Source organism: Lissotriton vulgaris, chromosome 2_2 (assembly GCF_964263255.1).
Source record: "Lissotriton vulgaris chromosome 2_2, aLisVul1.2, whole genome shotgun sequence".
Lineage (NCBI taxonomy): Eukaryota > Metazoa > Chordata > Amphibia > Caudata > Salamandridae > Lissotriton > Lissotriton vulgaris.
Genome location: NC_141688.1, coordinates 206,980,728 through 207,006,470, shown reverse-complemented (window position 1 = coordinate 207,006,470; position 25,743 = coordinate 206,980,728). Strand labels below are relative to the sequence as shown.

Here is a 25,743-nt window from a genome sequence, read left to right as displayed (position 1 = left end):
TGTCAAATATCCACGTTTTAAGTTGCTTTCTGAATGCTAGGTGGTTCTGGGTAAGGCGAAGGTAAGTGGGAAGTGAGTTCCAGGTTTTAGCTGCCAGGTAGGAGAAGGATCTACCTCCCATGGTGGTCTTGTTGATGTGAGGTACAGTGGCAAGGGCTTGGTTGGAAGAACGAAGCTGGCGGGAGGGGGTGTAGAAGGACAGTCGTGTGTTGAGGCATTCTGGTCCGATTTTGTAGAGTGCTTTGTGTGCGTGGGTTAGGAGCCGGAAAGTGATCCTCTTATTGACGGGAAGCCAGTGGAGGTTTTTCAGGTGACCAGAGATATGTTCTTTACGCGGGATGTCTAATATGAGCCTGGCTGAGGCGTTTTGGATTCGTTGGAGTTTTTTCTGGAGTTTAGCGGTAGTCCCGGCCTAGAGGGTGTTTCCATAGTCCAGTCTGCTCGTGACCAGAGCGTGGGTGACCGTTTTCCTAGTTTCGGTGGGGATCCAACGAAATGTTTTTTTGAGCATGCGAAGAATGTTGAAGCAGGATGAGGAGACGGCGTTGACTTGTCTGTTCATTGAAAGTGAGGAATCCAGGATGACGCCCAGGTTCCGTGCGTGGTCTGTCGGGATGGGTGCTTTTCCAAGGGCTTCTGGCCACCAAGAGTCGTCCCATGCGGAGGGGGAGGTACCTAAGATGAGGACTTCTGTTTTATCAGAGTTCAGTTTCAGACGGCTGTGTTTCATCCATTCGGCTACTTCTTTAATTCCTTCGTATACGGTTAGTTTTGGCGGTGCTAGGGTCATTCATAGCATCCACATTCCCATGCTATTTTCCCCGTTGCTCCCACTCACTTATCACAAACTATCCTTATTACACGAAGGTGTGTTTAAAAAAGTTAATCTTCAACAACACATACAATGCTGGGGTGAACTTTATCTGAACGGCACATTTTGTACGCTACACCAACTATGCTCAGACCCACCACCCACTGCCATGGAAACCTTCCTCTATGATCGCTTACACCAAGTGCTTAAAGACTGCACTCCTTCATACCCTAATGAACCTCCAACAGCATCTCACACTGTGCTCAGGCACAACCTCTCACTTGGTCGCTGCACTCTACCACAATCTTTACAACGATGTTGAGACTCTCATGCGCTGCTCGGGATAAGTGATCAGCGGAGCTTGGGATAGACATTACAGATCAGCAGTGGGAGTACTGTTGCACTCAGACGGAGCGGGCTTCCTCTAGTAGTTGGCTCCGCCTCATACATTATAACTTCCTGCATCGCATCTATTATACCCAGGTTACATTACACAAATTTGGGCTAAGAGACAATAACAGATGTGACAGATACCGGGCACAAGGGTCGGATTTTCTGTACTTGGCCTAGGAGTGTTGCTCAGTCAATACCTATTGGCAGCAGGTGTTAATTGCACTGGAACTGATGACTTCCACGACACTACAAGCCTCCCCTTTACTGGCGTTACTTGGGTATACTGAACAACTGCCAGTAGCCTACCGTAAATTTGTATCATTCACTCTATAACTAGCTCGTTGGCGGGTGGCCTGCAGGTCTGGTCATGGTAGGGCACCTAAATTCAAGGAATGGATTGAAGAACTGGTATTCTGGCAAGAACAAACACACACTTATGCTGAACTGCTGCCAACTTCCTCACGGCTCGAGATATTGGGGTCCACTACAATCATATCTTCTGGAACATTCTGTTGATAACTAACGGGGTACCTGTTTTTTTTTTCCCCCCCCTAGTCCTTTGGGAGGGAAGTGTGATGTGTGTAGTGCCCAGTCCTGTACAAAGTGGTAAACGTAATGGGGCAACCCAGTGTCCCTCAGAACCTGGATGTACGTATTCAAAGTAAAAAATGGTTCTGTCTGGGTTTTTAATTACTTAGGGCAAGTATCAACAGCTTACTTATAACATATATCAATGATTCGCAAAGAAAAAATAAAGATATAACACCCACCAAAATTAGAATTCAATAATAAATTCTGAGAAAATCAAATAATCATGGCTGTCGCAATTTACAATTTACAATTTCAATTGCAATATGAAATACGTGGCTGTGGTGAAAGAGTATACCAAAAAATAGGAGAATGGTCCTCCACACCAAAGGGAAAGGACGCAATTCTGACACTAGGTCAAAGAAAATTCCCTATGGGACTCCTCAATAGCATATTGATGCGTCCCAAAGGGAATTTTCTTTGACCTAGTGTGGTGAAAGAGTGACATATGTTGATTGGTAACAAAGACAGTACACTATATACAGAAACAATTGAGCGTGCAATAAAAAGGGGGAGAGGAAAATTATATCAACATGTATGTCCTTATTATTTTATCACATATGCTTCAGGATCCAATTACAAATGGGACTGTGATCATGAGCGTTGTGTAGACATATACAATACGCTGACGTTTCGACCCTGTGAGTTGCTCAAAAGTGAAATGTGTCAAGGTGGGTCTTCCTCCGGGCAGAAGGGGGGATTGGCAGCCCAAAAGCAGTTTTTTTTTTGGTATCTCTGCGTAAAATAAATTGCCTCTCTAGTCAGATATGGGAATAAATCACAAGTACCTCCACCAGGCGGTTGGAGCCTCAAAGTAATTCAGTGAAAGACTTTCACCCGTTGGTTGGAGTCGTAATTTAATGGCCAGTCCAGTAATTTTCGTGATCTGGTAAACAGACCTCCGTCCGTCAATGGCTTTGTTCAAAAGTGTGTGTTATATCTTTATTTTGTCTTTGCGAATCATTGATATGTGTTATAAGTAAGTGTTGCTACTTGCCCTAAGTAATTGAAAACCCCGACAGAACCAGTTGTGTACAAAGACAGGTGTGGAACGGTCCCTGTCGCTCCCTCATGATTCTTATCAATTATTAATTCAAGCCTCTGATCTCCTAATGTTGTCATATGTCGTGTATCACTGATGTGGACTGCTGTATATTGCTGTTTATTGTCTACTTTTGCATGGATAATTCATTGCTATTATACAATTTATTTGTAAGAGCTATGCTGCATTTAACCTTACGTCAATTATCGATGTAACGTGGATTCTTTCCTAACTGATGTGACTTTTTTGTGAAAAAATCAATAAACCAAGTTTAAAAAAAAAAGAACAGTTATCAACCTTAATAGACTCCACCAGTCCTCAGCAGCACCATAAGTAGTCGATGAACGTATACTCACAGTGTTATTTATATCACCTAAGACTGACTCCACTAATTCTCAGCAAAACGGCAAGGAGTTGATGAACCTATACCAAGTGTTGTTTGTCACCTCAGACACACACCGCCAATCATCAGCAGCACCGCAAGGAGATGATTAACATATAAATAACACTATGTGTGTGTGTATATATATATATCACCTAAGAGAGACTCCACCAATCCCCAGCAGCACCGCAAGGAGTCGATGAACATATACACACAGTGTTATTTATATCACCTAGGACAGACTCCAATCTGCAGTACTGCAAGGAGTCGATGAACAAATACACACAGTGTTATTTATATCTACTAAGACAGACTCCACCAATCTGCAGCACCACAAGTAGTCGAACATATACACACAGTGTTATTGATATCACCTAAGACAGACTCCACCAATCCTCAGCAGCACCGCAAGGAGTTGGTGAACATATACACACAGTGTCCGACCTCAGGCTCCCTTGTGATTTGTGTGGTCTTTCATATAATGATTGTGTCTATTATTTGTGTACGTGACTTCATTCAACCAGACATCACTGCCGACGCCCTTGCGTAGCTCTTCATCCTCGTGTAGTACTACCAAGTCTTCGAGATTCACGAGTAATGTGCTGCTTCAGTATAGGCCTTTTTTTTAATTCTTGCAATTTGTAGTCTTGTTTACTCCTAGATAAAATGGAACTACAAGATCCAGAATTCAATGGGGAATAAACAATGACTTGAGCAGTATATCAGGCATGAATCTTGGTAACATGGTAGCGGTGCTCGTGTGCATCTTTCATGTTTGAAGCTAGGATGTTCCCGCACAATAAACAACTCCGCTCTATTTATAAGGGACTTTAAGCAGGGTCTGCATGCATGCAATGTTACCTGTAACCAGTTTTGTTGGTATTAGCTTTTACATGATTTTGATTGGTTGTCCGCACCTTAGAAAAAATAAAATTACATTAATACTCCCACTACCTGGTGAGCCCGCTATGAAGCATGCATTTATTGTGTCCATGCCGAATAACCGTGTGCCAAACAACGGTGCTTGAAATCTTCCGTCCGGAGATCCCTGCATTACATCTGCTGATCGTGTGTTAATGGAGCCGTTCTCAAGCGTCGCCTTTGTTAGTTCAGCAGCCCTGACCCTTGACCCACGCACACCTTGCCTGACCCCGGTGGTTCCTATTGGACACCCCCTGGCCGGCTGCCAGCATCCTCGGTTTCTAAATGTCTCTGTGAATTAATAGCCCGCTCCTCGCTGTGCCTTGTAATGTGCTCAGCATCGCGCCGCCGCTGTCACGTGGTCGCGGATGGCCCTCTTGATAGATGGCCGCGGGAAGGGTGAACGCAGTCGATACACTCAATTTAGCAGCTCCGGCGGAATATCCTCACGTGGCCTTTCTAATGTGAAAATTGCCGGCTCCCTGCGGGCCATGGGAAACGCCGGGGGCGTGTTGTGCGCTAGGGACGGGAAACGCATTTCCATTTCTTATTTACTATGTGTATTCGTGTTGGGGGCGGGGATGAGGCGTGAGAGGGGGAGGACAAAAGGAGAGCGGTAAAAAAACAAAGACAGACCGTGTGTGTGTGTCTGTGTTTTTTTTTGCATCATTCCAAATTCTGCCTAGATTGGTTTTATCAGTAAACGTTCATGGAAATAGTCCATGGTACCGCGAGACCAGAGAGCGTTAGAATAATGTTTCAATGTAAATCTTAAATAAATCTCCATCAAGTCACGGTCCGATCCAGATCTAGAGAATCTATTTTACGTTATTGTAATTTTTACAGTGAATTATAAATGTTACATCTTTAGGTAATGTCACTTTTGGCTGTGTAGCTGATTTTTGAATATTTCACGAGGCATCAAAAATGCAGCAGCAGTCAAAAGCGAGAGGGCCGGGCCCTGCTGACACAGATTCTATAGGTAATTCCGCCCGTCTCGTGGGAGCACGTGTCCTGGTATGGCCCTGTTGCAATAACATCTGAATTTCATTTGTGAAAACGCCGATGGATCTGTATGAGTTGGGCTAGAAAACAACAGACTTAACGTTAAATGCTCCCTATTTCAGGTTTGTGATTCATTGCACTGTCACGAGCTTCAATGTTGCCGGATACATTTTGAAAATATACAATTAATCATATAAAATAGCAAAGCATGCATGTATAGTAAGTAGAAAACAAGACCCACCAGAACCAGGAAAAGGGTGAAAACACGTCGCCCGCTCACTCTGGCAGCACGGAGGCGCATATGAGGTGTGAGGGGCCGTGGTACTGATGGCTCCAATGAGCGAAAGGGATTTCATATGATCCGATTAATTGCTTGTAAAGCGCTACGTGCATCTCGAAAGCATTTTGGAACTAATCAGGATACAGCAGGAAGAAAGACGGACAGGGCAGCTGGTGCAGAAGAATCTAATAGGAGGTGGTTACCCTTAAAACCTGGTATGCCCAGGTGTGTGGTCTGACATCTCGGTGGCACCTGAGTCAAACTACATCTCACGGGTGAGTCCGAAATAAGCTGAATCCAGACTCTCGGTCATTGTGCTCCAATGAAACCGCAAGTTAGTACCCGCAGACCCGCGCATCCAAGAACACCAAGGCATAGCCAAGGTTGATTTGTATGTAGCTGGCACAGCGCAGATTGGCATAGTGGATAGAAATCATTGGACTAGATTAGAAGGTGGCCCACAGAAATTACCTGCGGCTGAGATTAAATCAAGCAATTCACCCATCAACTTTTAGTTTGCAATCATTAAGCTTCAGCAAAAGACTAAAGGCTTCAACAGCAGAGTAAAATAACAAAATCCTCACTTTAATGGATACTTTTAACTGCAGATTCCTCACGTGTAAAATATCCCCTGGCGCCAGACTGGATCTGTAAGAATTAAAGTGACATTGCTCCCATGTCCGAGAGGTGGCGCCGTGCGGCTGTATGTTGTCGTTCTGCCCTGGCATGATAAATATGTATGGAAGTGCACTGCTACCTACCTCTGCCCACCAGTGTCCTTTCATCGACACCTCCGTACTCCGAAGCGGAGCTTGTTCCCACTTTTTCTCGTCAGTTGACGTGTTTTTTTCTCTACATTTGTTCTCACACCCAGTGTGCAAGAGAACATGTCCTCTCCAAAAACTACAGCTTTGAAGCCTTGTAGGCACTGTTGCAAGCAATTTCTGTGACGGACCACCACAAGATATACCGCTCATGTTTGGAATTGGGGCACGACTCCAAGTTGTGTGAAATGTACCCTCATGAATGCAGAGACTATCCGGACGCATGAAGGGAAGCGGTCAGTCACTGAACACCATAAGACACAGGATGCGTCGCGTCTTGACTCTGAGAGAGATGGCGATCAGAGAACTCCTCATCGACAACACCACCACCATGTGGTGCACAATCTGGGGTATGGGGTTCTGGATCCTTTGCTAAGGTGTGAGAAGATGGCCCGATATGCAGCGTTCGCTATTCTAGCGACCACTATGCATCGGTCCAAACGACCCTTATGGTGATTGGTTGTAAGTCAACCTAAGACCAGCTATCCTAGTAGCGTGGATACGAGCAGTCTTCGGGCTAAACTCTAGAGGGCGTGTTAAGCCAGCTGTTATACCATCACATACCCCTTGAACACCCAGTGAAAGGACACCACACAAGTGTTATGAAAATAAACAGTATATTTATTAGAATCACAACAGCCCTGTACCCTTTATGAGGACAGGGTACTAAGCACAGAACAAAACTCTTAGGAAAATACTTCAAGTGCACAATTAAAACAAATGCCCGAGGGCACGGAAAGTTCTAGTGGTCTCGGGCGGACCCGATAAGGCAAGTCGGAAGCGAGGGACTCAGGACCCTTAAGTAAGGAGGCTATGCAGGCACCGAAATGCCGAAGTTACCTAGCCACGAGGGCTGCGGCTGCACAAGTCTTACAGGCGTCGGGGGTCTTCGCTGACGAGCCAGGAGCCGGAAGAAAAGGAGTTGCTGGCCGGCGACCAGTGATGAATAGTTCGTAGTGATCCAAGCCTGGATCAGTGATCGATGATACCTGAAAGCAGAGGGGACCAAGTTCGTACTACTAGCCAGTAGTCAGAGGGTACCAGGAAGGCACCGGATGGCCGTCACCTCGACTAGGTGAGTGGGCGACGCTAGGCTCTGCAGTCTCACGGACCAGGAGGCGTTGTCGGCGACCAGGATGGAGGTGCGAGCTGTCCCACGAAGGTTGATGCTGTCGGCGTCGCTGGGCCCAGGATTGGGGCAACAAGCCTTGGCAGATTTCAGGGCCACGTGGTGGGCCTAAAATGGCATCTTGAGTGGACCAGGAGGGTCCGGGGTGCTCCTCTCGAAAAAAGGAGCAAAGACCGGTCTGGAGCAACCAGACCAGCAGCGTTGGTTGTCGTTCGTCGTCAAAGGGTCACAAGCCAGCGGCTAGTGATCGGACAACGTGCTGAACAGCGAAGCAGAAGGGCCCCACGCCGATCGTGGAGATGCGGGGGACTGCACTTCGATGCTGGAGCTGCTCAGGGTCGGGGCTTCTCGGACCCCAGAGCACTCACCAGAGGATTCCTTCGGTGGCAGTGCTGGTTAAGAAAGCGTGCAGGTTTTGATGATGGCCGGTCCCTCGAGGTCTCGTCGCACCCACAGATCTCAGCTGAGCTGACGATGTGGGTAGAGGTCAGAGGTGCCAGGGAAGCCGGTTCTCGTCGAGCTGGGTCGTCGGATTCCTGAGGAAGGACTTGCAGCAAACCGCAGAGTTCTTAGATGGTGCCTGTGGATGCAGGGTGACTACTCCTTAGTCACAAAGGAGAAATCTTGAGAAGAGTCTTGAATGTCCTTTCGTGGAAAGTAGTTCTTGATTCAAAGATGATCTAATTTGGAAGGGTCTCCGCTCCGGCCTTTATCCTAAAGGAAGGGGTGGGTACATGACTAGGTCCTGCCCTAGGGGTGGGACCAGGAAGGGGGGTAGTTACACCCCTCTCCCCTGCCGGACTTTCCCCAGGTCAGGGGCTGCGCGCCCCTGGAACTGGTTCTAACTGGCAGATGCGTAGTGAGCACCGGGGTGCCACTCCGCAGTCACCTTCTCGCAAAGCCCTACCTACCCAGAATACACAAAACCCTGTCTGGGATGGTGCGAACACCGCCCCTGACAGGAAACCCTTTGTCCAAGCTCTCCTCGCTGGAAGGACTCCCAGCAGCAGGAGGTCAGACTTGTGTCTGTGGTGGCAGCGTCCATTTTGTGGAGCTGAGGCTTCAGTTAACTTTAACCGGGGTTCACAGTTACATACATGTCGTGTCCCTCTAGAAGGGCGGAATGCTGACCTCGTGCCAGAATTGGTGAGGGGAGAGCATCCCGATTCGTATGACACCTTACTCGACATGTCTTGATAACGCTATACCGAAGTTACCGATATGATACGCGTTATCGTGGAACAGCCATTGGGTCTTGGCAAGCTACAACCGGGCTCGGCTCGTGCCAGAGCCCAATCCACACGGTTCCATGCACTCTGCCTTCAGGATTGTCAAGGCCTGCCATAGGAGTGACTGATAGGAACCCGGGTGTCCATTGTGAGGTTAGATATAGGGATACTATACCTAAAGCAACGAGCGAGTACGCTACGTTGCCCCAGCTGTCGTGCAGCCAGTTGTGTCAGATTTAGCTGGCCATCCGGGGGTTGCATAATACATGCTTCAGCCCCTGGTAGGCCCTGGGTACACCGATGCCCTGAGTTACAGGGTCTGACAAGGTGGCCCAGTTCCAATTGGGTAATGCACCTAAGGTACACGCATCAATTTAGAGAGAGAACAGCCAGGCTGTGGGTCTGATTGGCAGGCCCACAGCCAGAGAAAGTCGTAAACCAGTGAAACAAAAGCAAAAAGTCCGGGTGATCATAGGATTGCAGACCCTACTCTCCTACACAAGGGATTCTTCTTTTCGGGAACGTTTGGGCACTTCTCTGGTTGTGAACCATCTGGAGGGATCTTCGAACATTATGGCAGACAAACTCTGCTAGCTACACTGGGCAGACCACGAATGCCAGTTACATATCGAGATGGAACAGGGCATTTTCCAGCAATGGGGAGTACCCTTCGCTAGATCTTTTCACCACCGTCGAAAATGCGCAATGTCAAAACTTCAGTGAGCTCGATTTACTAAGAAGGCTCTTTCTTGGAGATGCATTCCGGCTAGCGTGAAGCACAGCTGACGCCACCTCTTCTGCCCCAAATTCTGAAGATGACCAGGAACAGCTGGGTCCTACTCATCTTTGTGGCTGCAGATTGGCCCAGGAGAATGTTGTACCTGGAACCTCTTTATCCCCTCTCGTGATGGTATTGTCCCTTGTGTGTAAATATATATATATATATATATATTTTTTTTTCTTTAAATCTGCATTCTGTGCTGGGCTTATCTGTTGCTGTTCTGCTGTTTGCCATGCACCCTTGTTCACTTTTGCCCCCCTCGTGCTGGTATTGTCCCTGGTGTGTATGTATATGTATATATATATATATATAATGGACTCAATGGTCACATGGACTCGATGTACCAGCATGCTCCTGGTCTCAACATCTTCACAGGAGGCACTACAGCAGAGAGCGGAGGCGGGGAGTAATCAACTTAAAGAGATTGCTCAGGACACTGCAAGTATCCCCAGGTGCGAGGCTATAAGAGGAAACGGGAACTGGCACTGAACAAAGCTAACATACTCGCTAGAAACGCGTCTGCCTGGCGTTTTCTAGACTGTGCTTTATTTATATTTTTTGCACAATAAATCCTGGTGGGAAGTCAGCACATGTCTGGCTCATTCTTATTTGAATGGGTGTTGGTTTCTATCTATGTGTGTGTATATATGTGTATATATATATATATATATATATATATATATATATATATATATATGTATGTATGTATGTATATATATATATATATATATATATATATATATATATATATATATATATATAATATTTTTTTCTATTAATCTGCATTCTGTGGTTGGCTTATCTGTTGCTGTTCTGCCGTGCGCCCCTGTTGACTTTTGTTTTGTACAAAAAATATAAATAAAGCACAGTCCAGAAAACGCCAGGCAGACTCGTTTCTAGCGAGTATGTTAGCTTTCTTCAGTGCCAGTTCACGTTTCCTCTTATAGCCTCGCACCTGAGGATACTGGCAGTGTCCTGAGCAATCTCTTTAAGTTGATTACTCCCCGCCTCCGCTCTCTGCTGTAGTGCCTCCTGTGAAGATGTTGAGACCAGGAGCAAGCTGGTACATCGAGTCCATGTGACCATCGAGTCCATTATATTTATATATATATATATATATATATATATATATATATATATATATATATATATATATATATATATACATACACACCAGGGACAATACCAGCACAGAGACAGAGCCCCACACACAGAGACAGAGCCCCACACACAGACAGAGCCCCGCACACAGACAGAGCCCCGCACACAGACAGAGCCACGCACACAGACAGAGCCACGCACACAGACAGAGCCACGCACACAGACAGAGCCACGCGCACCCACAGAGCCACGCGCACCCACAGAGAGCCGCGCGCACCCACAGAGAGCCGCGCGCACCCACAGAGAGCCAGACGCACCCACAGAGAGCCAGACGCACACGCAGAGACAGAGCCACAGACAGACGCACACTAGCCAACACGCCGCATACCAAGCACAACTCTATAAGAACAGTTGTGAAGTCCTACACTAAAGTGGTGTTTAAATAATTATTCGCTTGGAAAACGGATTTAGACGTCATTGCAATTTTTGACATGCTTCAAGAAGCATTCCTATGCCCCGATTGTGTGTGTACTCAGAAGTACCCCATGGTACAATTAGGCACTGACTTATGTGATTCCCGATCATTGTGGACTAAGTAGTCCCTGCCCCGCCCCCCCATGCCAAAGCAGGCGCCTACTTCAGTAGTTAGAGTAAAGGTATGGCTGGCGGACAACTCTCAAAAAACACGTGATCAGGAGTGACGGAAAGTAGTTTTTTTTTAAAAACATGTATTTAGTAGTTAGGTCTCACGACCTATCGATGTGCACAAGCGCATCGAGCGGAGCGAGAATTCAAGTGGCGAAAACATTGTGAAACCAAAGGGCTTTCAGCCCCGTGGTTTTCATGCAGTTCACGTGAACCATGTGATTAAACATGCACGCGCATCGGCAACATTTCTCAATCACCCTCCCACAGGCACGCCCCCCCACCAGGCTCTCCCGCCCCCATCAGGCTTCCCTCCCGCATCAGCAACATTTCTCAATCACCCTCCCACAGGCACGCCCCCCCACCAGGCTCTCCCGCCCACATCAGGCTTCCCACCCGCATCGGCAACATTTCTTAATCACCCTCCCATAGGCACGCCCCCCCACCAGGCTCTCCCGCCCCCATCAGGCTTCCCTCCCGCATCGGCAACATTTCTCAATCACCCTCCCACAGGCACTCCCACCCCCATCCAGCTTCCCTCCTAATCCGCCTTTTGCTAATATTTTCGACTTCAATATATCTCACTTGAATTTTAGAAGCTACATTTAATTTTTGTGCTTGTCCTTAGTGACGGTTCGTCCTACGATTAAAAAGGCCTGATAAAAGACCAGGCTCCCTCGGTATTTACATAAATCCATCATGATTTGCATACATGCGTGTTGTGTCTGAAGCAAGAATCCTTTGAGGCTAGAGGGAAATTGGGGATTTTTCTAACAGCCCATTGTTCTCTCTCCTCTTAATTGCATTACCACCCCCACCCCAACTAGACTGTCCTAATATTCGTTCCACCAGACTTAAGCCCCCACACGCCCTCCTTTGAATAGTTGTAACATAAGCTCCCAGCTGGAGTGACCAAATACTTGTCGAAAGCAGCCCTTCCCCCTGGCAGCAGAAATTCTTCTTCACCAGGCTCTCCCGCCCCCATCAGGCTTCCCTCCCGCATCGGCAAAATTTCTCAATCACCCTCCCACAGGCACTCCCGCCCCATCCGGCTTCCCTCCTAATCCGCCTTTTGCTAATATTTTCGACTTCAATATATCTCACTTGAATTTTAGAAGCTACATTTAAATTTTGTGCTTGTCCTTAGTGACGGTTCGTCCTACGATTAAAAAGGCCTGATAAAAGACCAGGCTCCCTCGGTATTTACATAAATCCATCATGATTTGCATACATGCGTGTTGTGTCTGAAGCAAGAATCCTTTGAGGCTAGAGGGAAATTGGGGATTTTTCTAACAGCCCATTGTTCTCTCTCTTCTTAATTGCATTACCACCCCCACCCCAACTAGACTGTCCTATTATTCGTTCCACCAGACTTAAGCCCCCACACGCCCTCCTTTGAATGGCTGTAACGTAAGCTCCCAGCTGGAGTGACCAAATACTTGTCGAAAGCAGCCCTTCCCCCTGGCAGCAGAAATTCTTCTTAGTAGATAAACAATGCGCCCTCCAAACACTGTCCTTTTACATATGTATATTTGCACATGTTTGTGTTAATATACGTTTGCATGCTTAGGTGCCACCAGTTTTCTCAGTAGCTTTTTCTGGACCCTGTCTCCATTCTCCCTACAAAGTTTACTGGAAGCAGACATCGCATGTACCCGCTGTTTAGGATGTTTCAGCTATGTGAATGCTTAACTATGAGTTTGTAACAGTACATCATTTGTATTCCAAATGTGTGTTGCAGAGTACAAAAATGGCTGCTCCGTAGGGAAGCTAGGTGCGAGAGGAAGAAGCCCGAGAAAGGCCAACATACTCCCTTTAAAAACAAGGGCTGGGAAAATGCAGCTGTCCGAGGGCCCACATTTCCATGTGTCCTGTCGAGAAGCCTTCACGGTGGAGTCCAGATTTCTATACTGCAAAGCTAGATGTATCCAACGTGTAACTAGCCTTGGTACAGCCAAGAGGTCTGGTTTGTTATATTTCATTAGCAGCAGCACCATTTCTCCTGCGCCACGCCACATCAAAGGCTCTGTGCCACTTTCACCCACACAGCAACACTTACAGACACGCAACGCCACTCACACCAATGCAAGCCCACTATCACCCACGCAACACCACACTCACCCACGCAACCCCACTCATCTACGCAACCCCACTCATCTACGCAACCCCACTCATCTACGCAACCCCACTCATCTATGCAACCCCACTCATCCGCGCAACCCCACTCATCCGCGCAACCCCACTCATCCACGCAACCCCACTCATCCACGCAACCCCACTCATCCACGCAACCCCACTCATCCACGCAACCCCACTCATCCACGCAACCCCACTCATCCACGCAACCCCACTCATCCACGCAACCCCACTCATCCACGCAACCCCACTCATCCACGCAACCCCACTCATCCACGCAACCCCACTCATCCACGCAACCCCACTCATCCACGCAACCCCACTCATCCACGCAACCCCACTCATCCACGCAACCCCACTCATCCACAAAACGCCACTCACACATGCAACGCCACTCACACATGCAACGCCACTCACACATGCAACGCCACTCACCCACGCAACGCTACTCACCCACGCAACGCCACTCACCCACGCAGCGCCACTCGCCCCCACGCAGCGCCACTCGCCCCCACGCAGCGCCACTCGCCCCCACGCAGCGCCACTCGCCCCCACGCAGCTCCACTCGCCCCCACGCAGCTCCACTCGCCCCCACGCAGCTCCACTCACCCCCACGCAGCGCCACTCACCCCCACGCAGCGCCACTCACCCCCACGCAGCGCCACTCACCCCCACGCAGCGCCACTCACCCCCACGCAGCGCCACTCACCCCCACGCAGCGCCACTCACCCCCACGCAACGCCACTCACCCCCACGCAACGCCACTCACCCCCACGCAACGCCACTCACCCCCACGCAACGCCACTCACCCCCACGCAACGCCACTCACCCCCACGCAACGCCACTCACTCAAAGCCACTCACACCCACGCAGTGCCACTTTCACCCACACTGTGCAGTGCACAATAGGTCTCGCAGTAGGAACGTTGGAGCCATTACAATTGCAAATAACAATGCCTTTTATTTTTGTTTTCATTTTAAAAACATAAAGGGCTTTGTCATTTACAAAACCAATAGCTCCAACTTTCCTACTGCAAGACCTATTGGCAACGCCAGTGCTTGTTCAATTTGGGTCTTATCTTACCAGGTTAATCATGCAAAATCTCATATTTTACATCGCAAACACACTCTACACACAGGCGAGCGCTACCTCCTACTGCCACATACCCTCCTGCGTATCTCACCAGGTCGCTCCTCTCCAATCCCCAGCTGTGCCTGCACCCCATCCAGTGTCAGCCAGCACTGCACCATCTGCCGACCCCCACCATATTCTTTCAGGACTACTGACTTTGTTTCCTTCCCCCGCTATGATGAAGGCATCAAAGCAGAACCTTTCAGCCCCTGACCACCCCCTCCATACAGTAACTCCCTCCCAGCATTTCTTACTGTTGAGCCATACCTCAGCGCGATGCCCTCAGCGTGTCCCCAGAACTCATGGGGTGCTCGGTGTGCCTCTCTGCCCAGGCGGCCATTCAAGGACACTTCGGCCTCGGTTTCAGACTCGGAGCCTCAGCGCGGATAGACAGCGTGTCTTCTCTGGCGATCCTCAGCTTGCGCCCGGACAGCCGATGTGCACGCTTACGGTGTCTCGTGCGCTCCCACCGCACTTTCAGTTTCGTTCCTGCCCTCCAGCAACTTCCAGACATCAATTAAAATGTCAAGAGAAGCCCATCATTAATTGGCTTCCTGCAAACAGACCGGAGGTTTCTGTAGGGTTAAACTGCCTGCTGCTAAAATAGTGTACCACTAGTTTTTCTTTCCTTTGGCGTGTAGTTTACCTATTTTATTAAAAAATGTTTCTCCACATTTGCAAAAAGTACTGAGGGTAGTCTTATGGGTAAGCTCCTTTACGCACAGAAAATCAGAGAGCCCAGGGTGCAGTGGACACACAAGAGCACTGGAGAAAACAAGGATATTACACATGACACGGTTTACTCTTTTCATTGTCAAAGAACCAAATACATCTGATATTTATTTATTCCCACTGAGCCAGCGCTAAGCAGTTCTTTATTGCACACCTTCACCTCTGGTGGATGGACTGTGGATGTATGACGTTACAACGCATACTTTTACCACGCTTGCCTTTACAACGCGGTTTTTACATCGCAAACCTTTACAACGCATAGCGCTTAGAGGTGCTGGATAGTGAAAAGTTTAATTTTCTATTCCAACACCAGTCCCCGTGGACACTAGGGAAGGTGTTGGATAGAAAATTAAACTTATTCCCTATCCTAGAGCGCCCCCCCAGCGCAATGCGTTGTAATGGTTTGCGTTGTAATGCCCGCGTTGTAATGGTAGTGCGTTGTAAAAGTTTCGTTGTAAAGGTTGTTCACCGTGGACTGTGCTTTTAGGAGTCTGCAAGGCTTCTGAAGGTCGTGAAGCATTGGTGCAAGAAAAAATGAAAGTAGTTGAGGCAATATGTCCGATTTGTTGATGTAATACAGAGTAAAACGGGATTGTTGTAGGGCTGGAAGGAACGGACTCAGTCTTCAAGTGCCACTGTCACTGCTTTGTCATTAGCTAACCAAGTCTGCCAAGGGAAACCCAGATGTCTGGCCTGCGATTGTTTACAGCGTACCAAGTGAGTTTCCATATTGACTACAGCCCCAACCCCCGTCTTGCCTTACACAATAAACACAGAGAATGCAAGAATCAAGGGATGCAAAAAGTGCACCTGACACATTTTTACATGCAGGGTAAATTCCAGGTCAACCTGTGTTGAATCACAACTAACAAGCATTTGCAATGCAATAGTTCACAAATCTACGAGAGTTTGAGCTATTGACATTGTAAATGACAACATCTTTTATTTATGTGTTTTGAAAACTTGCAAACGGTGAGTAAATACGCACTTTGAACTTATAGATGCAAGGCTGGCAGTAAAAGAGGCGCAGTTACTGCCAGCCTTGCTTTTCGTAAGCAAGGACTATAAGCACCGCTTGCACGTTTTCAAAGCACATAAATAAAAGCATTGTCATTTACAAAGCCTATAGCTCAAACTCTCGCAAATGCGAGACCTATTGCATTGCAAATGCTTGTTCTTCTCTTATAGATTAAATTCACTGCTGAGGAGAAGCTTCTATCGGGATTCGATTTAAGCCCTTCACCCAGAACCCCACTGCACTGTTTCTTCTCATTGATTGAAGAAGTGAATTCTCAGTCTGTTGAGTGTAGCATAAATGAAATTATCTTTGATTTATGACTTGATGAGCACTGGATTTATGAGCGGCTGCGACGAAGACAATAAATCATTACTTTATCTTTTTTTCATAGTCATCTGCTTATTCGGAGGTCCCTGAAACTTCTGCTATACCCGCACTGCTTTCAGACAGTCTATTTCCCAATTTCTCTTTAGGTTTAGCCTGCTTCTAGATTATTATGTAAAAGCATAATAAAATTCATACATATAAGCATGCGTGCAGGATTTTTGGGTTAGTCCTGTTCATTCATTGGTGATGCCATTCACATTTTGCGCCCACCCACCACAGCGTGGTGCAATGATCCAGCCCACTTGATCCAATGGTTTGTGCCTGTTCACGTGTGTCCAGCTGCCTGAAAAGGAGCCAGTGGTAGTCTTGGCTGCTGAGCTTCTTCTTTATCTATGCGATATATTTCCCAAATCTTTTCTTTTCCAAATTGCTTGTAAGGGTTGTTGGCTTTAGCAAAGCCGGCCAGATTAGCAACCTGAGAAGTTCAAACTCACTCCTACTCATCCCTCCAAAAACTAGAAGAAAAAAGACTGCGGATTGATCCTTCACCGGAAGCGCTTCAAAAATCTGGAACTCCATTCCCCCTCACATCAGAACCATTTCCTCCTTTGTTGAATTCAAAAGACAACTTAAAACCCTATTCCTCAACCGCTCCTTGGCAAAGGGATAACTCGAAACAGATAGCAGACATCTAGCTCTTTCCAAGCTCAATACGCCGAATAACCTTGAAGTGAAATCTGTTCTGCACTACAATGTGTTCCTCTTCTATTGTGCGCTCTTCTTAACATGTTTTACCTCCTTTTGTGTATATGGTGACTACCTACTATGTATATGGTGATTATCTGTTAGTATCTGCTGTAAAGCGCTCCGATACCCTAGGGTCAGGCCAGCGCTATAGAAAACTCCTTAAATAAAATAAAATTCAAAGTGTTAGACCTGGCACCTTGGCGTGAGTTTCCCTTCCACTTTTTGCTGATGTGCCTCCGATGTTTTGCTGGTTTCCGATACTCAGGGCACTGCGCCACGGCCGACCCGTGCCGCAGTGCAAGTGCTCCCTACTGTAAATTGTACATGCGATTGGTATCCCTGATTGGTTCATTGGATTTACTGTCAGTCCTTAGTAAAGTGCACTAGGAGTGCCGGGGCTTGTAGATGCCAATACTGCTAGTGGGCCTGCAGCGCTGGTTGCGCCACCCACCGAAGCAGCCGTAAAGATGTCTGGGGACTGCGACCGCAGAACCCGCGTGCGGTCTCGTACTGTCACGCTAGCTGGGCAAGTGCACCCACTTGCCAGCCCGAACCCTCCCTTGACTACATATTAGTCACCCCTATGGTAGGCCTGCGGGCAGGGTGCGTTGTAGGTGTAAGGTAGGACAAGCCCTGATGTGTGTGGCATGTCCTAGTAGTGACTTACAACTAAAATCGTATTTCACTATTGAAGGCTACCTGCTTCCGTTAGGCCAGACTGAGCTGCTGGAATTATTACACCCTATAATCCCAGCAGGCTCAAGGAGCATGGTAGCGAGTCGTGTTTAGTATGCCTGAACTCAGGATGATAAAAGATTTCTTGTAGTCAAGTTTGTTTTGGTATCCTGGGTTTGCAAATGCTACTTTTAGAAAGTTAGCATTTGCTTGCCTAACCATTTCAGCCCGCCTCTGCTGGTATGTGTATCTGACTGTCTGGGATGTGTGAGTGACAGGGCTGGGGGGATGACAGGTGGTGAATGCGCAGATTACACCTTAGTGGGAGGTAGGAGTGGCTCTTGACTCTGGATCTTGCTGTGCTCTGCCACCACAATGCTGGCTCCACCCTCCTGGGGAGCGACTGATAACTCAGCCGACACCTGGCCCAGGAAGGGCGAAGCCCCATCAACAAGGTACTCTGGCTGCCCCTGTCCGCACAATGCTGGCTCCACCTCCTGTGGGGCGTCTGATGCGCCTGCCCCTCACACTGAAAGCAGAAGCCGAATTACACCCACCGGAGCACTCAAGGACTGAAAGTGGCTATGCAAAGGCCCCCCTGGCCTGCGAGAACAAAAGAAATACCGTATAAAAGAAGGAGCCCTGCTCCTTGAAAGTTAGATCCAGTTTGGGCTACAGAAGGAACTCTGCCCGACGAGAAGGACCGTGAAGGACAAGGAAGGGTACGGTCTCTTGCCTGTGTCTGGTGCCTTGCTGCCGAAGGAGAGGAAAAAGGAAAGACTACAAAAAGACTTTTGCTTTACAAGACTTTGTGCCAAACTCTGCTGAAACGATCTCCAAGGGCTTGCTGTGAACTTGCCCCCTGACCAGCGCCCCAGGACCAGTGGGCGCTACATCCTGAAGAAAGCGACTGTGGGTGCTGCTTATCGCTGCAGTACCGACGGAGGAATCTCCTCCAAGGCAACAACATCCACCTGACCACCGTGACCGGGGCCCAAAGCAACAGCGAGAGCAACGTGAGGTCCAGCCGCCGCTGGCCCGAACACCGTGACCGCAACTGCACCGGGAGCCCGAGAGCAAAGCGAAGGAGGACCTGTCCGGTCCGAGCTCCCGAGTTGACTGTGCCACGAGCAGCCAATCCACATGCAAAGACGGACAGTCGCCCTGTGAGAGTCCTCCTGGTCGGTATCCTGCCCGACAGCTCAGCTGTGAGCGCACAGCTACCACCGGCACTTGGCTGGGTACGTCCTGCACTTGAGGACCGTACTGCCACTTGCCACCACCACACAGCCGCCGCCTCCAGGGTCGGAGCGGACGACGAGGAAAGGACCCTGCCGCCACAGAGCACCGCTGCCCCGGATGACCCGTGACCTGCTCGGCTGAGAGCCGCAACGAACAGCGACCCCGAGAAGGCAACGCGACATGGGACAGCTCCCCTGGAAGCCGCCCGCTCCCCAAGAACTTTGTTGAACCGGCCAGAAGGCCCTAAAGAACGCTTATTGCTAGAAAGAACTGTGGCAACTTGAACTAAGTAACTTGGAACCGTTATTTGAAAGCTTGATAACTATATTCACCCGCCTGCTTGAAGTTTATATAAAGATATATATTTTCAAAGAATACAGTTTGGTCTCATTGTGTGGTGGGTTGGTTGTGACGGTGTAATATTGCAAGTGTTTAACCCTATGTGCCCCAAAGATTAGCCTACGACTGCTTAAGCCACACTACCTAGAGGTTAAGCAGAGGTTGTCTGGAAGGTAACCCTCAGCCCTGACGAGGAAGAGAGAGTCCCTGCTTGTCGCCAGTGTTGCACTGCGCCAACTAGGGCCTCCCCCTTCCTACACAAAGAATGTAATTTGAGAAGGTTTTTGTTTGTCCTGTCTGTATTTCGCTTGGGGATCCCACTAGTAATAGGTCTATTTTTTTCTGCAATAGTTTTTTATTGTAAATATGAGATTTTGCATCTAACTGTTTCCACCTTTACATTTGTGTGCCATCTTTCGTGGACAGCAACAAGGTTGTTGTGAAGCTGAGCTCTCTTTAGACTCCTCACTATGATGCTTGGTGTCGTTAAATGCAGACCAAATATTTCGTCATTTTCTCCTCTATCCTTACTGAGTTTGTGAATAACTCACACTTTGCATACTGCTGGTAGCTGTAAAGCTTATTTTGTCATAGAGGACATTCTAGAAGATTTTAAAAAAAATAAAGAGAGACTACTTGAAAAACATGCAGCGGATTTTACGGGTAGAAGTTACACATTTATTGAATTAAAAGCCACGGTATTAATTGTGTCATGCATTGAGTGCTTGGCCTCCCCAATAGAACCAGCGTATCCATTGGGTTATGGGTATATTGAAAATAAAGGCCCTGATGTATCATGCGTTTTTGCCTTCGGTAACCAATACGCAAATAGGGAGGGGTCCCAAAGGCACCCCTTTCCGTTTGAGAGTGTCTGTAAAGCTATTTCTAAGAGCTGGTAGTGGTCCCTCGGACCACTGCCTGCTCTTAAAAAATGAAAAGAAAACTTTTCATTTTTCTTTTTGTAGAGCATCCCATTTACCTTTAAGGAAATCGGGCTGCTTTACAAAAAGAAAAGATTGCTTTATTTAAAAGCGATCAACAGACATGGTGATCTGCGGATCTCAACAAAAACACTACGGTGAGGTAGGACCCGGGGGAATATTTAAAGACCAGACTCTGGGAACAGTCCCCACAGATACAGAAAAACAAAGTGCCAGAGGGTCTGAAAGAGAAGTGAGTTTACAGTGGGCAGGGAACAGACCAAAACAAAAGACCCCTAAACGGACTAGAAAAGGCGTGGTATACAATGCCAACTCGATAGATGGTCAGAGATACCCATCAGTCACCACTCGGAACCGCCCTTCATCATTTGGGATTTGTCAAGACCATCTATGCAAGTATGTTTAATACAGACGTGAGGAGACCAGGTGGTGGATAGATCTCCTCCGCTGCACAAACAATAGTATGGTGTACCACTCTTTAAGACTGATGAGTGGTGAAGCGTGGTGTGACTGGGTAAGTGCAGTGCAAAAACAGAACTTCAAAGTGTAGAAGTAAAAAGTGTTTATAAAATTGGATAAGGGAGCATAGAACAAACTTTATTCGGATGATGCTCGCTTTGCCAATATTAAAAATTTGTTATAGACAGTTTGAAAAATGCGCTGTCTAGAGATGGTACCAGGTCCGGATCTCAGCAGGCCACCATCCCTGTGATATTTGCGATTCCTAGGTGCTCACAAATTGCGACCTACCTCATTAATATTTACGATGTCTGTCATTTGCGACCCCCTAGGAATCCCAAAATGTGTATTACACACCTTCATACATTCCATTTTGCGATTTCCTAATTGCGACTCCTTGTGATTCGCAATTAGGAAATCGCAAAATGGTATCTTCATACATCTGGCCCAAAGCCTCTTCACCTTTGTAAGGAACATTTTAGCCAGAAAACAGTGCTCTTCATTACCTTTAAGTAACTTATGTCCAAATGTTAATTATCTTGATCTTGCCTTAATGCTTTTGGCTCCCTTAAGGTACATCTTGTATATAACACATCCTCCCTCACCCGCATATCCTCCATATCCTATACATCTTGTTAATCCCTCTTAATTTCCCGTGCCTCTTATCCCATCCGCTTGTCCTGTGAGACCTCTTCCTTCATAGCCTGGACTTCATTTTATTCCTCACATCTATTTCATCCCCTGCCCCTATTAGTCTAGCAGGTCAACTGGCTTTCAAATCTCTCATACTTCAGCTATGCCTAAGAAGTAAGGGGCAAAGATGAGAGCCTAATCTTGCCCTCAGTTTGCTACATACAGGCTGCAAAACTCTTGGGTTAGGGACCAATCCCTGCAGTCTTCACCCACTAGGTAAGCACTGTGATTGGCCGAGGGAGTCCAAAGATTTTATTTAGATTGACTATTGAAAAATGTCCATTATGCTGGACAGAGGAAGGGTTGTCACTTGCGGGAAGGGATGTGAGTAGAGAAAGCTTTGGAGTTCAGCAGTGGCGGATTCCATGTTTGAACCACAAGTCATTTGTTTAATACACCAAGCATGAGCTTTAATAATATGATTCATATTTACTATTCTTTTAACATACACCAGTAGCATTGTAACGCATAGTGCAACAGGAACCGTACCTGTGCATAGGCTGTTTTGTTCTGCCAGGATCAGAAAGCTTTTTCTGGCAGTAGTTTTGTCTCAGTCAGAGGTGAAATACGGTTACATTTCTAGGAGTAAAACAGTTTCTCTAGAGGAAAGAAAGCTCTGTGAATCCGGCCATCTCCTTTTAATAGTATAGAGTACACTACAGCAAATGTATTATGTTTATTGTACAGTGATCACATCGACAAAAAGCTACATTCATATACTTACGTTAAAGCGATCTAATTTGTACCAAAAGTTGTTACTAGCTGTTGTAGGCTGTTATAGTGAATGTCACAATACACTTCAAAACCCAAGCAGATATCTTCAAATAAAGGAAGATCCTAGAATGCCTGTTAGTGATGCTAGACTAGGTAAAGAGAGCTGTGTATTTTCTCCACACTGTTTTGCCCATTTATGCCAGCTTGATTAATACAGTGTTTCTTATACTTTAGGTGGAAGAAGGTAGCAAAAATGTGCGCCTGGGGACCCTGATCGCTTTGCTGGTGGATGAGGGGGAAGATTGGAAGCAGGTTGAAATTCCAGCTGACTCTGGAGGACCTCCCCAACACACAGCATCTGTGGCCCCGCCTACCCAGCCAGAGGTTTCACTGCCTGGGAAAGCGGACCATCGCCAAGGAAAACTGGGGTAAAAATGTCATATTTAAGTATCATAAACAGAATGGTTTGTTTTCAGTTTATATTCCCACTCCAAAGGCATTCTGGGAACTTAGACATGTCCTTTTCCATCAATGGGAGCGTAGCGATGTAAGAGGGCCTTCGTACTGTAATGTTTTTACCATTATTATAAATTAAATAATACCCTCTTAGTATTGGCGGAAGCAGGGATCTACTGAGACTTTCAACCTGATTTACTGCTCAGGCACCAAAGGCACCACATGACACATCTACCTTTCCCAGGAGGAATGCTATTACCTAAATATGTTTTTATGTGTATGAAGGCACAGGTCCAATGTTACTAAAACACAAACAAAATACAAAACATTTAAATTGTTAAGTCTAAATATTAAAAATAAATGTTTAAATAAATGCATCAAATGGAGGCAAAAAATAATAAATACAATTACTATACTAAAATGTGTAAGGGGACAAAGACAACAGCACTGCAACTGTTGCAGCAAAAGCCTTCACCCACATCACACACTTCACTTTTATTTGCAACATTTGTATCCGCCTCATCATACACACAGAAAAAAACGACTTCAAAGACTTCTACCTTCCATGTAGCACCAACACCAAGACCATGACGAACGCCATCTTCAACCTGACACCTTACTACAACACACATTCCACCTACAGGACAACACCCTCATTGAGGGATACAATACTTTATTGAATCCCTTGGGTCTCCACCCCCTAGGCACTCTCCGATTTTCTGTTAAATTCACTTTGCACCTTCATTAGGCATCGAACACCATTTATCACCCACAAGGTCCAGCACAAACACCACCAGATCATACCCTCGTTCCCAAATACCCATCCTCTGCAGCATGCTCTCCTTTCATTGACAGAAACGCCACCATCATAACATTTTGAGTTGCCACCATCTGATTTTAGATATTGTACTTTTGTTTTGGTTTTAGATGCTTTAGGTATCGTGGTTTTGTTTTTCCTTTGCTTTAGAAAAATCCATTGATCTTCCTTCTGGCCAGTACAATTAACCTCAGTGTGAAATGCGTTGCACAATGCTCATCATCCCATTTGATTTGAACATCATCTAAATTGTCTGCTATTTTTCAAGAGGATTTGAGGGTGGGAGGGGGCTCTCTCTCAGTAAATTCGCTCCTAATCCTTGCTAGCATTATGGGAGATTTTTTAGCACTGGTACTTAACTAAAGTATGCCGACACTAGGACTCGTGGCACAAGTGTTGCCCTTTCTTCTTTTGTTTGTCTGTGTTCAGCTCTTTTCTTTCTTTTTTTTCTCCAGTTCTTGCAGTCTTGTGATGCTTGCTATTCTGCAGAATGTAATTTTTTATGTTATTATTTTATTTTTCTGATATTTGGAGCTAGTTTCTGTTTTATTGACATTCTGGAGCTTGGATGGACAGATTTTTCATTGCACTGTAAGCAACTGTTTATTCTTAAAACAGTACCTATTAAAACTTGCACTCCGGTCCCAGGAGATATTCGCCTTAGGACTGCTCTCTTTTTATCCCTAACTTTGCTTTATTTCTAAGAAGGTTTAATTTTTTAATTTGTAAAATGAGTACAATAAAATCTGTTCGGAACTGACTCTTTACTGAGCATAAACTGTCTCGCCAGAGAACACCTGCCTCTTTATTATTTTAATGTAGGATGAACGGTCACATTTGGCAATAAAAATGCCTACACAGGAAGGAAGGTTTTATATTTGTTGTAGATTTATATTTTGTTTAGCATCTTAAACATTGAGTGTGATGTTACATACACGCATTAACAGGCCTTATAAAAAATTCATTTGGAATGAGAACTTGTCAAAAACAGCGCGTCTCTTCCAAGGTCCTAGGGGAGTCGAAAGTGCTTTGGTTTCATTTGTCCTTGACCCCCCCAAGGCACGCCAGGGGTCTGAGCTGTGACAGGCTAAAGTGTCCTGTTTCCAAATCTGTTTTAGTTCAAAGTAGCGGCGCGGTTGCCTATGGTTACATGCCGGGATATGAATCCGTAGCTAACCTGCATTTGCCCATTTGTTTCTACTAGCAGATAGATGTGGAAAGAACGGTTCTCTGAGGATGTTCTAGCAGTGATGGCTGTTGTATGGCACCATATTCATTACCATAAGACCTCAGCATTGCAGACTAGAATGTCATTTGTCGTATATATTAAGAATTTTACCATTCTATTATCTACATTTGTGTTTTATTACATTACACCATTTGTTTAGTGCATGTATAACATATAGGTTATGAAGGTAAAATACATAGCACATATATACTCAAAATTGACTTGATAGATACCATAATTTTTAGCTGCGATATAAGTGCACACGATAGCATAACCCCAGAAGTCTTTGGATAATATTATTCTAGCGTGATGTTTTCTGTACAATAGAGCGGTGATGCACCATGGTGCCAGAAAGTCTTGGGTACTATACACATTTCAATATGTTAAGCCTGTTTCGTAGATTTGGTCCACCGCTGTTAGTTTTAGCATTTTCATAAAAGTTTTTTTTACTTTTTGGACATTATATCCGTATGTTATTTTTAGGAGACTTGCTAAGCTTCTCTACACCCTTGTCAGCAGAACACCCACTCCCTGCAGGGCAGTTTACTGCATTGGAGATTCCCAGACTTGCGCCAGCATATTGGATTTTTGGACAGTGTCTAGTCTATTCAGTTCCACTTAACAACAGGTTTACACTCTGGCAGTCTAGACAATACTGGATTACTATTTCCGTTTGTCACCATCCCCCGAGTAAACCTAAGGACCCGAAGATGAGCCTAAAAGAAGTTATCAACAGACCTCTGGGGAGACAAATGATGCAGGCACAATTCTATGAGTCGTCGTTGCATAGCAATGAGACTTCTGCACTGTCTTGTGGATACTCATACTGTATCACTGTAGTCTGCAGATTCTACAATATGTTATCTATCAAACTGTTGCATTGTAATTTTAGTATGATTGCAAGCACTCCTAGACTTTGAGGTAACAGTACAATTGACACACACAAGATCACAAAAC

At 46.4% G+C, this 25,743-nt stretch overlaps 1 protein-coding gene across 2 annotated transcripts in view; it reads left to right on the top strand.

Annotated features, from left to right (window-relative positions):
- PDHX (pyruvate dehydrogenase complex component X) overlaps window positions 1-25,743 on the top strand; it is a 798,051-nt gene that overhangs the window by 461,129 nt on the left and 311,179 nt on the right. For both annotated transcript variants that reach the window (XM_086959546.1, XM_086959547.1), the window contains exon 4: window positions 22,520-22,713. In XM_086959546.1, the coding sequence (XP_086815672.1) occupies window positions 22,520-22,713 (194 nt within the window). The remainder of the gene's footprint in view (window positions 1-22,519; window positions 22,714-25,743) is intronic.